Raw genomic sequence first — 13,591 nt, 5'->3', positions numbered from 1 at the left:
GCTAAAGGTTCCTCCCACAGTCCAAAGATGTGCATGTTAGGTGGACTGGCCATCAGAAATTGCCCCAAAGTGACCAGGGATGTGCAGGCTAGATTGATTATCTATAGAAAATGCAGGATTACAAAGATGGTGTGGGTGTGGGTGGGAGGCTGGTCGGAGGGTCACTGTGCACTCAATGGGCTGAATGGTCTGCTTCCACACTGTAGGGATTCTATGATTCTACTGGTGCGTGTAAGATAAACCTTTTGTTAAAATGTCTTTGCTTTTCAGCAATACACAAATTCAATACTGCCAAATGATTTCACATGAGCTTTTCCTTTCTTCAATGTGGAAGTAAAAGCTTACCATCTATAGCCAATCTCAAGTCTGTCAGTGTAATTCTAACACGTGTAAGAACTCGCTGCATTCGATCAATCTCCTGGCGCAGGAAGATGTTCATTGGTTGGATTGCACCCATTTTCTGTAGTCGAGCTTTCACCTTGAAATCATAATGAGTTTGAAGTTATTTCAGCATATGGCACTTAATGTTAAAAAGCTGCAGGTCTTTTTAGTTAATTACACCTTCCAATGTTGCATACATTCATTAAAATTCAAGTGATACTTCATATGGATATGAAGTTTTTAAAAATCATTGTCAAGCACTCCGGATATAATGAATGGATGTGTCTCTCTGCTCCTTTCACAGTATTTGTAGATTGCATGAAAGCAAGTTTAGTTTTCTTGCTCTTGAAGAACTGTATCACAAAGAAAGGTAAGGCTGCCAGCCTTTATGGTACAAAATAATTCAGTTATTCCCTATACACACTAAGCATCCAAACAGAATATTTTCTGGGTTAAGCCCCCAAGTGTGTAACTACATTAGAATTTCAGTACATTTATTTTGCACCTAAATAATATAGAAATTCTCAACCTCATACAGTGAAAGATTCTGCAGAGTAAAGCATTCCAATCTAAACAAAGTTATCAATTGTAGGATTGTGTAAAATAAGACTTGCCTCATATAAAAAATACCTTTAAATGTGATCTGTAACTTCATACCAATAACGTGACAAAAGATCAATTTAATATTGCCCATCAATACCGAAGGTTTCTAAAGCAGGGTCCCCTTTTGGAACTGTGTGGAGATGGTGAGATTGTTGTGAACTTTGGGCTAACACTTTAGCTCGTGGAAGTTAAAAGAAACATTGCAAACTTTTAAAGTTTCTTCAGAACAGAACTTGCTCTATCCATCAATAATTTATTAAAATGAATCTCGCAGGAGCTGGACTGAAATACTGGAAACTAGATTGGTGCCTAAAACGCATTCACCCTTCATGCATGTGAATTATATGGTATGCTACATCGGGAAATAATTGGACACAATTTTTCATTCTCCATCAGATATTTAGTCAACCTTCCAGATTATTTTAGAGCATTGCTGTGTGATTAAGAAATCTGACTAGTTATAAACAAAGTTTTTTTGTGGTTTTCATTTAATATGTAATCTTTTCTCTGAAAAGCAAGTGTATGGAAAAGTGTTTGTAATGAAATGATGTGGAAGACATCTCCTGCCTTTGTTAAAATTACCATAATAAACAATGTTGGAGAGTGGCAAAAAAGAAACAAATCTAATCAACGACAATCTCCAAATAGTAGAAATACAGAGATTAATTCCTATGGGTTGAATCTTTTGCCTTAATCTTCTGTGCTATTTGGATTAGGTTTTGTGGAGTTTGTTGCCATGGGACCGAGTGAGTCCTTTTGCTATATTTTATCCAACTCACCTCATTAATAATGTATTCCATCCTATGGCATCTCTTAGATCCAGTTTCCACACAGTCTTACCATGCACCATTCCTGAACAGCTCGCCACTTAGTGCATATCCTGGCATTCACCAGCATTCCTTTTAAAGCCTGTTGTGCACCTGGGCAAACACTGTCACGTTGGCGCTGTCCTAGACGTTTCCTGACATTCACCACAGATATGACAAACAGAGGGGACATTGGTGCAGACAGGGTCCTGGAGATCCTGCTGGATGAGGTGGTGCTAACACAGGACACCCTCCAGGAGCAGCTATGGATACCAGACCATGCCAGCCTGGTCCAAGATTGATATCCAATTTCTTTACTTTGGCTGTCCCAAAAGAAGGAAAGATCATTCCTCTAGGGGACATTAATGCCAGGGTTGACTGTGTCTCCAAATCCCAAGAACCATGGGGAAAAATGATATGGAAAATGCCAGTACAAATGGTGTCCTCCTGCTGACAAAGTATTCTCTGTGTGGCTCATTACAACAAGTATCCTCTTCCATCAGTACAACAAATACGAAACCACACAGAGGTATTCCAGATCACATCACAAGCACTTCATGGATTATATCTTGATCAGCTCAAATTTGAGGGCAGGAGGGCCCCATGGCTTCTCCAACCTGCTCCATCATTCAATTTGTTTATGGCTGATCTGATTGTCCAGCCATCCTTAACCCACTTACCTAGCTATCCAATATACCGTTTGACTCCCATAACTCTGTCTTAAAAATATTCAATGACTCTGCCTCCATTGCTCTCTAGGAAGAAAATTCCACACACAGACTCATGACCCACTGAAAAAAAAACTCTCCACATCTTTGTACTTACTCATAAGCAGTATCTCTGAATTCTAGTCTTTCACACAAGGGAAAATATCCTTTTAGCATGTAGTGACTTTTAAGTGATGTCTATAATCACTTGATCCAAATATTGTAAACATCTGGGCGGCACGGTGGCACAGTGGTTAGCATTGCTGCCTCACAGCGCCAGAGACCCGGGTTCATTTCCTGCCTCAGGCGACTGACTGTGTGGAGTTTGCACATTCTCTCCGTGTCTGCGTGGGTTTCCTCCGGGTGCTCCGGTTTCCTCCCACAGTCCAAAGATGTGCAGGTTAGGTGAATTGGCTATGCTAAATTTCCCGTAGTGTCAGGTGAAGGGGTAAATGTATGGATGGGTTGTGCTTCGGTGGGTCGGTGTAGACTTGTTTCCATACTGTAAGTAATCTAAAGCCCAAGAGGAAAGGTGTCAATGTTTCAGCCATACAGAAGACTGATCAAGAAGAGGAATTTGGAGCTTAGCTGACAGCCAACCTGGGAAATTTTCACACACTCAACCAAATTTCCAGAACAGGGGAACAAATAAAGGCTGCTGAACTAGACACTTTTTTCCTGACCCTTGGGTTTGAGGATCATCGTCACCAGAATAGAGAAATATGTGATCTTCTGGAACAAAAGGATCCTGTAACTAAATAAAAAAAATGCAATAGGGGATCAGGTGTGAGCTGGCTATGATAAACTGGGAGATGTTACTTAAAGGGATGGCAGTGGATAGGCAGTGGCAACCATTTAACGTGTCTTTGTTGCCTGTCAGATCAAAGAAAAATGTGAAGTATACTAGGAAGTCATTGGATGCACTAACCCAAGCAAAGCATTTCACTTAGTAAATTGTCAGGCTTTGTGATTGTGCTGCCAGGCTCTGTCATTGTGTTCTAGAAAATTGAATGTTCAAAGATCTTCATCATAGTTCTGCAACTGCTTCCAGTGGGACATCTCAAATAGTCCCTGTCAAAGTCTGCCCCAATATGAGGTAAGGCTGTGTGACAACCCCAATATTATTTACAATCTAGTTGACAGTGACTATTCACCTCTTCAAAGGTCAGCTGTTCTTGCAGTGTCAATACCATAAATAAGCCAGGTTTTTATGACTAAAAACTCCTAGTCAAAAGATGGGGGTCAACTTTCGTACAAATAACATTTTAGGAGGATTGAAATTATCCTCTCCCATCTTCTCACTACTACAGGGTTATCAGGTTGGAAACTGTTCCACGACACCTGTTCCCAAAAGTAGCAAAAAGGAACAAGGAGGGTTTTGTTTATTGCTGAATTGAACAACTGACCTCAATGGCATGTCATTCTATGGCACCATTAATGACTAGGCTTGCAGCAGGGGAGTCTGACCTCAGTGGTGAGTAAGGACAAAGAGTTTGGATTTTCTTGGTCAAAAGCCAGGTGTCAATTTTTTAAGATCAGTCATATCTTGAGTGTTGTTTTGCTCATAAATATCCCAGATAGAAAACTCACCAATCTCTGTGCTAAAACTAAATTCACCACTATAGAAATACTTTATCTATAGGTGGTAATTAGCTGCAACTTCATTGTCAACTTAGCTTAAGATTTGCCAACCATTCCTGATCTCTTCAATTCTGCGTATGAGCAAATTGGTCTGTCTTTGGACATTATTGAAACAGCCACATATTCCACTATTAATATATTTTCGGCAAAAGTTTCTGGAATATATTGAGTTCCTTCCAAACACAGGCTGCCATCTTTCTTAAAAGGCCACCATTGACAAGATGATCCTACCTCTGATTAACTGCACCAACTCAGTCTTCTACAAACCACAGTAATAGGTATTTGAATTGAGCAACTGACTTCAATGGCATGTCATTCTATGGCACCATTAATGAGTAGGCTTGCATCAGGGGAGTCTGACTTCAGCAGTGAGACATGGATTGTGTATTAGCAACATGTAAGATTGTTGGAGAAATTCCATCATGAGATTTTCACCGCATCTTTTGGATTCAAGGGGAAGACAGTCAAACTAATGCTAGTCTTCTTCATGAAGTCAGCTTCAGAAACAATCAAGCAGTACACCAGCAAAATTGACACAATGGTTTGGACACTGCGCCCACATGGCCATAAAACATCGCCTTCAGTAGGTCTTGTTCTCAATTCTAAAATGGCCAGAATTCCAGGAAGAAGAAAGAAAACGCTGCATAGACACTTGAAGCTCTCTTCGAAGTGCAGCAGCATTGACATTAATGACTAGGAGGAGTTTATTATCAATTATTCAGAATGGCAACATATTAGTCAATCAAGCTGCATGCCTGTGTGAGACACAATAGGCTAATTCTCACAGGGGCCTAAATGACATAGCCTGCAGTGAGATTTGTGGTAGAATTGTGTGAGAAGTCTGGTCAAGTTTATTTAGCCATTATGAGTAACTGGCTATGACTTTTATGCAGCTGCCAAGCAGTGAGGTGATTTCTTGCTAGGCAATGGCAAGTTACCAATAAGGGAGATTATAGCTTATTAAACACCTTATTACTGGCACAACTTACCTTATTAATATTTGGCTTCCGAGCTTACGCAAAATGTTGAACAACCTAGGTATCAGGAATTTTTGACATGGAATACATGGTGACTCCAGCTCACAGTTTCCATACTGCTCAGCACCAAACAGCATCTCAGGATATAATCCATGGGCAGCAACAACACGCAAGCCTTGTCCATGGATATTGACATCTGGCATTTGCCTACACCTCATGACCTACATGGCACCTCTCCGACCTACTTTCATGATCCTTAGGAAGCCTAAATGTGCATTGAAAGACTGCTGTAAGGAAATTGTGTGTGCTTGGACAGATGTCCAGCTCAGATTTGACCAGCTGTAGTTTGCCCTTAGTCTCACTAGCAGATAGAGATGGGTGCTATAAGACACTGACTGAAGAGGATTCTCTGTTACTTTCCAGCATGCTGGAATTCTACAGAATGCAATGAAAAAGTAAGTAATAGTGACCACACTCAGATTGGGAGGGGTAAGTTTCTCAACATGTGGGGGAGGGGCTGCAAGACCCACCAATGTGAAGCCCTTTAAAGGGAAACAACATTACATACAAACCTGAGGACTCCCTAATCGCTGGCGATCTGATCCTGTGTGCTGCAAAGCTCCCTGCCCCAGATATCACTGACCACTTCATTCACAGCAACACTTCTGGACACCGAGACCATGTTTTAGTACGAAAAGCAATGGAATTAACATAACCCATAGCCTTATATATGCCTTGCTCATCTTGCTTGTGAATGCTGCAGCAGCCTCTAAACACAGACTTCAATATAAGGTACATTCTGCATGGACATTAATTTAGGGATCATCCAAGCACAGTTACATTCAGGGCTACACAATGACTCAAAGTTACATTTGCCATACAGACCAAACACACTTATAAAAAGGTTATAGTTTGTATACAGCATGCTTTCACCCATGCCATCAGTGTTCAGCAGTACAACCCATTAGTTTTGAAGATTTGGAAGGGGCAACCCAAGCAGCATACGTATCTGGATGACCTCAACATGCTAAGAGTTTTTTGCCGGAGGCAAGTGGACCCTCCTCAGCTTGAAATTCCAAGCATTGGAGTGGGGCAGACAGGGTCAAGGCAGAGGGTCTGGCCACCTCTGGAGTGTTCTGAGAGAAGATCTGAGGGGCAAGTCTGTGGTTCCTCCTCCAGCTGGATGCCTCCTGGCACTGCCATATATCCTTGTGGGGAAGGGCAACTGGAATCCATGCTAGGTCCTCCACCTCCCCATCACCATGCCTTCAGTCTTGAAGACCAATGGCGAGATGATGGAGTCCAGGTGTTTGCACATCTTTAGCAGATCCTGACGGTTTTGAATCTGGCTCTCCACAGCAGTTTCCAACCTGTCTTTGGAAACAGCGAGACAGTCACATGCTCAGGGGCAGCTGGATCCTCATGAAAGCTTGCGGAGCTGCATTCCTGCAGTATCTGGGTAATGAAGGCCATTACCTCCCACATAACTGTCTGCGGCCCCTGGTCCTGCCTGTGCATGTGACCTGATGGACCACCTCACTGCTAATACAACAGGGTCATCTTCTCCGCTGTGCCAGTGACCTGGGGCATTTCTGACAGTGAGGTGCTCACCAGATTGTGCTCCCATATTTTCAAAGATTCATACAGACAGAAGAGGCTATTCAATTCTTGCATCTGTACTTCCAAAAATATATGACTACCTAGACTGGCTCCACTTTCCCAAATTAGTCCCATTGCCTAAGGTTGACATTCCAAGTGAGATTTCAGTATCTGAGCTGGTGCAGGGTGCAGGGTGCAGGGGGCAGGGGGCAGCCTTGCTGATTCTTCCTCTGAATACTTCAGGTGTCCTTTTCAGAGAGTGAAGAAATAACTCCTGGCATAGCAGGCTTTTCCTCTGACAAGGTCATGCACATCCTCCTGGCAAGACAGAAGGGAGTAAGATGTTTAAGCCAGTAGTTAGATATGGTGTGCATTGGATGACATTAACAGCGGGGTTAATGTGAGAGATGCAGTGGTGTGTACAGTGTTGTTTACTCGGTTGGCAAGACATAGATGCCTTGGCATCCCCAATAGGAGCAGTCCTCGTCTTCTGCAAGTGACAGGAATCACCCTCCATTCTGGGTGAGAACCATGATGTTAGGCACCCCTCCAGCATCTTTCTGCACTCTTCTTAAATGAGAGACATTGAGTGAGGTGTAAGTGGGCGGCACAGGAATGACTGCTGTTGCTGGAGGTCAAGAGGTAGTAAGGCGCTCCAAGGGAGTGCAGGATTAGAGATATAGGTAGTGGGAGGAAATGAGCATTTATTGATCGTTCTTAATTGCCCAGAGAGCAGTTAAGAGTTAACTACTTTTCTATGGGTCTGGAGTCACATGTAGACAGGACCAGGTAAGGTGGCAGATTTCCTTCCTGAAAGGATGTTAGTGAAACAGATGGTTTTTTTCCTGACAATTGACAATGGTTTCGGGATCATCATTAGACTATTAATTCCAGATTGTTAGTGAATTGAAAGTCCACTATGGTGGGATTTGAACCCAGGTCCCCAGAATATATCCTGGGTTTCTGAATTTCTAGTTGAGTAACAATATCATGAGGCCATTATCTTCCCTTGGAGTAAGTGAAAGAAGATGCTTGGTGGGAGGATGGTGCAATTGCCGAGATAGAGTGAGTATAAAATATCAGAGAGAAGTATATGACATTTATCCTGGCACAGCAAAGGTCACTGACCTTCTGGTGGCATTGCTACCCATTCCTCTGCAGTACAGAGATTACACTGATCCAGGTGGCAACCTACGACTAAGCTGGTAAGGTCTGGTGTTGTGACCTCTAGGAAGAGAACACCACTCATCTGCACCAGCCCCTCCCACTGGGACATCTAGGTTCCTATTGGAGAATCACACCATCATCTTCACCTTCTCCAACATCTTCAGAATGATTGTTGGCTGCAGCACAGGGCATCTTCTGAATGCCAGCAGGCATTCTGCATAGACATCATCCTCAAAACAAGGGAAAGTTGCCCCAAAGGACAATTTCCATTTCATTTCAAATTTCAGTCTCAGGCTCCTTCTATCCAAGTCCAAATCTACACAGACATACTGAGAATGTATGCCACCTGCAAATCTTTTCTTGACTGAACTGTATTCATTACCTCAATTCTTTGTTTCCCATTTGTCACTCGCCATACATCAATCATAGGATACAGCAGAATTGGAACAAGGTAGACAATAAACAAAATAGGAGTTTTCTTTGAGTGGGCACAAGCAATACTAAGAGCAATGCACTCTTCCTAAATAGGAACATGTTCATAGCATTAACAACTTGAATAGGAATGGTTAAGGAAAACTTGGTCATGCATTCAATGTGAAATCAAAACCCTACATATCTAATGAGAAAATATGTTCATGAATTCTACTGAATTCAGGGATAGTAACTTGCTACCTCTATACATTGCAATTTGCAGATGATGACAGCTCCATGTCATTCATTCAATGATAATCTCCTCGGAAGTGAATTAGCAAAATATTGTTGAAAAGCAAATGCTATCAAGAAGTAGGCTCATTGCCACTTTCTGAGGACAGCTAGGACTGGACAATAAATGCAGCTCTGCCACTTGCAGACAGAGGAAAGGATAAAAAGATGTAAAGCAGGCAAATGGGGCTCAATACAATTACAGTCTTTGAATGTGGTGACAATTTTCCAAAACAGTGGCAGAGCAGTCTTGAAGAATCTGCACAAGATTGCCACTCCTCAGAAAATCCAGCCATTTATGTTTCGGTAACATTTCAAATAAAAGATTGCTGCTTAAGTTTAATATGGTCAGGATTTAGCTCATGGGAATGATTCAGAAATTAACTGAAGGGTGTTATTTGTTATTGGATCATTGTCAACAGCGAAGCTGAGGAAGGAAAATTTAATTCATGAGAATTTAATTTCATTGAATTTAAATGCAAATCAATCAATTCTGAAAATGACCCTAACATATGGTACTTGATTGGATCACATTTGACTACTGTAGCCAAATAAAACACCAAGAAAGGTATTCAAAAGCACAAAAAACAGTGTAACCACAGAGTTAATATATCTCAGTTATAAGAAAAGAAATTAGTTTATCAGTCTTGGCAGAGAGATAAAACAACACAGAACAGAAAAAGTAAATTTAAAACTGTATTTTTAATTAGTCTAGGGCAGTGGGGTTAAATGACAGTTTTGTACTACCAAAATGTGAGTGTTGTACTGAAGTTATAATAGTCTTCTCAACAAAGAAGATTAAATAAGATATGAACTTAATTTCAAGGTGCATATCAAAAATGAAAATTATGGAGTCTTATTTAAGAAATAGATACTGTGAACATTTTAAGATTTTCTTTCAAAGAATAAGGTGAAGGAATGGCTTTCGTATCCAAATCTATTCTGTGAATTTTCAAGTGTTAATTTTTTCTTTCAACTTCATTTTACTCTCTGGCAGTGAGCTCATATAGCCTTCACTTTAAGGACTATCTGCAATATGTTTAAATCAAAGAACATACATAATTACATCTCAAAATAAAAACAAAAAGTCTGAGATCATGAGTATATTACCTCATGTGGAATATAGTCTGGTGGTAGCTTTTCCAACATTTCATTTGCAAGGCGTTGGACCATGCTTTCTCTGGTCTCTCCTTCACCACCTCCACTATCCTTAGGTTGAATGTTGACTATCGTGTTAAGAGTTTCATTTGCCATATTAGTCTGGTAAGTTATATCTGCATTTGAATGAAGTCCAAATACCTACAAAATCAAAATAAATCCATATTAATATTCAGTTACAAGTAAATATGTTTTCCTCATTAATATTAGAGCACAGTAACTGAGAATATGAACATTTTGCATACAATGTATTACCAATCTGTTTATTTAATTCTGTAATGAGGAGTTATAATTTCAGCCATTATTAAACATCCAAAGCTTAAAGAGATCCAGGCATGTCAAATTGCTCAACATTCAACATGTTCACATGTTAAGACACCACAGAGTCCAAGATAACAAAACAAAAACTCACCTATCAAAACAATTAAGTTAAAGTAAGTCAATAGTTAACCAGATGCCGAACAGTCCTAAGACGTGGTTCACGTTATGGTCAAGGAAACAGAGTGTTTAGCCAGCAAGTATAAGGTATGCTTCCTGTATGCTGACTGCAAGATATAGAAAGAACAGATACAGGTCTTGGTTTGGAAGATGATCTATATGAGTAGAGGAGAAAGGGGCCAGAGAGCACCAGCAACTAGTATCTGATGCTTGGGGGAAGACTGGCCACAGCATGTTCAGCCAGATATCAAATAATAGTTCAGTTAAAGATGAATTGGCATGTTTAATTTTGTGGTAATGGACCCAGTGTTAAAATGGTGAGTCTACAAAGTGACCATATAGACTGTGTAAATAAAATATCCAGTCAAGAAAGAAATTATTGACAATAGGACTGGGGAACATAGGTTCAAAGTAGAATTAGGTTTTTGGGGAAGAGGGGACATATTAATAGTCCTATTATCTAAATAGTGACCAAAACATGGAATGGACATTTTGATAGAATTCTGATAAAGAAAACAAATTATACAGGATTCAGTGGCAGCAATGATAGTAAAGGCTACAATTGTTTGTTCAAGACAGATGTAGTAACCTTGCTATCTCTACCTGTCTTGTGAACAGTCACTGCAAAATATACATGAATGCCATTTATAGGGCTACCTGTCATCAGACAAACAATATAAACTTGGGTTTTCATCTTCAAAGAAGGAATTGTGAAGTAAGCAATTTCCCAACACTGTGGTTCCACATCCTGCCTAGAAATGCCCTTCCACTCTAATTTCAATTTGGAAAGGGGACTGGATTCGGGCCTGCCACCTCCACTCCCAGGGACATCATGTCAGTTTTATAAATGAGAGTTAGATATCCAAATTCTCATCCTCATCAATACCTATACCACCTCATATCCTTCTATGCCCACTTACATCAAATTCATGACTCTTCATATGCTTCCCAAGTCATGTCCATCCCATGAAAGTCAAGAGTGTGATGCTGGAAAAGCTCAGCAGGTCAGGCAGCATCCGAGGATCAGAAGAATTGACATATTGGGAAAAAAGTCCTTCATCAGGAAATTCTAACGAAGGGCTTGTGCCCAAAACATCAATTTCCCGCTCCTCAGATACTGCCTGACCTGCTGTGCTTTTCCAGCATCACATTCTTGACTCTGATCTTCAGCATCTGCAGTCCTCACTTTCTCCATACCATATAAGGCCTACTCATCCAGTATCTGCTATGAACAGAACTATGAACCCTACAATAACATTGGAAAATCATTAATATGCTCACAAAATTATCAAAATAAGCAAACAACCATTTCAATCTTCTTCAAAAGCCTGATTCTCTTGTGAGCTCATAAAACTATTGAAACATTGAAACTCTACTTGTTTAAAATCTTTTTTCGCTTAGCTGGTCATAAATCTATACAAATAAATAAACAACTTTCAGAAATGCCAATCACAGCCTCTAAATGAATCTGATGTACAAGTCAGCCATAAAAATCATACTTTTGCACCCACTTTGCATATACGTTAATTCTGCTTTCCAGCTACACTGATATTAGTAGTCGGCCTTGGGTTTCACCTCACATATGATAGTTTACTTACCATAGCCAGATATCTCAGGGCTCAATTAGCTCAGTTTTCTGGTGGCTGGTTTGTGATGAACCGTGGCACCAACAAGGCAGATTCAGTTCCTGCACTGACTGAGGTTACCATGAAAGTCCTGCCTTCCCAACTTCATCCCTTGCCTGAGGTGTAGTGACCCTCAGATTAAATTCATCATCAGTTGCGTCTACCTAACAAGAGAACAACCCACTGGGACAATAGAAACTTTGCCTTTTCTAACTCGGTGCATGGGATCAAGCATGTAAAGTCACGAAGATGTATGGGATTTTCAGAAACATCCACACAGAGTAGATCCCACATAGTGAAGGATGAGAATGGTGACCATCCACACTCATGCCCGTGGTTCACTTTTATACTCAGCATTTAAGTAGACCTCCGCCTATGCAGAATTTTCTGAGGCTTCTAAGGTTCTATGAATATACAAACAAGGAAGAGGAGTAAGCCACTGTGCTAATTTAGCCTGCCCTGCTCTCAATAAGATCATGCTGATCTGATTTTAACCTCAATTCTACATTCCTGCAAACCCCTGATCATTTATCATCCCAATGGCAATCAACAATCCAGCTTTGCCTTAAAATTATTTAAGAATTCTGCAGGCACTGCCTTTTGAAGAAGAGAATGCCAAAGCCTTACGATCCTCTGAGAAAAGTTTTACTTCCTCAGTTCTGTCTTAAATGGGCAACCTCTTCCCTTAAAAATGTGACATCTAGTATTTGACTGCCTAGGTCAACCTTGACATCAACATTCACAGTATTTGATTCATCATACACCATTAGATTATGACATGCTATATTTTCAAAAGCTTTTGAGTATTGCTGTCAAAAAAATTCCTGACTCCAGATTACGCTTTCCAATCCACTATTCTGATGTGATGTGAACCACATCTTCTACCAAAAAGGCCTGACTCTATGGAAATAGCTTGGATCGAAACGCCCTATCCCAGCAAAGGAGTAAGAAGTACATGCAAGTTGTTGTTGTTGAAATGTGGACCGTGTCACTGGACACTCTATAATTGTGCATCTCCTGGAAATGAACAGGGATCAGCAGCAAAAACCTGAATATCTATTCAGCTAACTCAAAGGCCAATTATAGAGTCCCAGTTGTATGCTCAGGTACAGCAAGGACAGGATTGCTATGGTTGGGGAAGTTAGCTGCTCGATCCTTAATCCAAAGGCTTAAAAATTCCCCAGAATGGGAATGTGAATCTCAGAGTCAGGTTCCACCCAACATTTCCAAACATGCACAGTGACTTGAAAAGTCAGCTATTGTCTCTGGTATGCACTGCTTTATTCCTAATAACAAGAAAGCAGTGTTCTAAATAGTTAGTCATTTCTCTGTTATAGATGTTAAATTAATTGGCTTGCAAACATTTAGGTTAGTTGAGTCTTGATTTGTAATGAGGTTGAATTAAAGCAGGCATTATAAGAAATACAGACCAGCAAATAATATCAAGTAATGCTTTTTTAGAAATCTGTAATTAATCAAATTTCAAGAGAAGTTATTCCCTCAATGCTACCAGAAGAACCTCTCTCTTTACCCTTTGTCACATCATTAACTTGTCACGTGTTCCTGATGAAGGGCTTTTGACCGAAACATTGATTCTGCTGGTCCTCTGATGCTACCTGACCTGCTGTGCTTTTCCAGCACCACACTCTCAACTCTAATCTCCAGCATCTGCAGTCTTCACTTTCACCTGACATGTGTTGAGCCTGTCTTGTTTTACTGTTGCTGAGGTCTGGCACATATACAAATAAATGCACTAGATATGGAAAAATATCTGAGTCATTCTCAGA

General features: G+C 40.5%; 1 protein-coding gene across 1 annotated transcript in view; it reads right to left on the bottom strand.

Annotated features, from left to right (window-relative positions):
* The window catches only part of dnah5l (dynein, axonemal, heavy chain 5 like), a 367,508-nt gene that overhangs the window by 42,990 nt on the left and 310,927 nt on the right, over window positions 1-13,591 (bottom strand). The window contains exons 73-74 of the mRNA XM_072575753.1: window positions 9,694-9,882; window positions 346-478 (exon numbers count right to left, since the gene is read on the bottom strand). Coding sequence (XP_072431854.1) covers window positions 346-478; window positions 9,694-9,882 — 322 coding nt within the window. The remainder of the gene's footprint in view (window positions 1-345; window positions 479-9,693; window positions 9,883-13,591) is intronic.

This window comes from Chiloscyllium punctatum, chromosome 8 (assembly GCF_047496795.1).
Source record: "Chiloscyllium punctatum isolate Juve2018m chromosome 8, sChiPun1.3, whole genome shotgun sequence".
Classification (NCBI taxonomy): Eukaryota; Metazoa; Chordata; class Chondrichthyes; order Orectolobiformes; family Hemiscylliidae; genus Chiloscyllium; species Chiloscyllium punctatum.
Note: the sequence above shows the minus strand (reverse complement) of the source record. Positions and strands in the feature narration are given on the sequence as shown.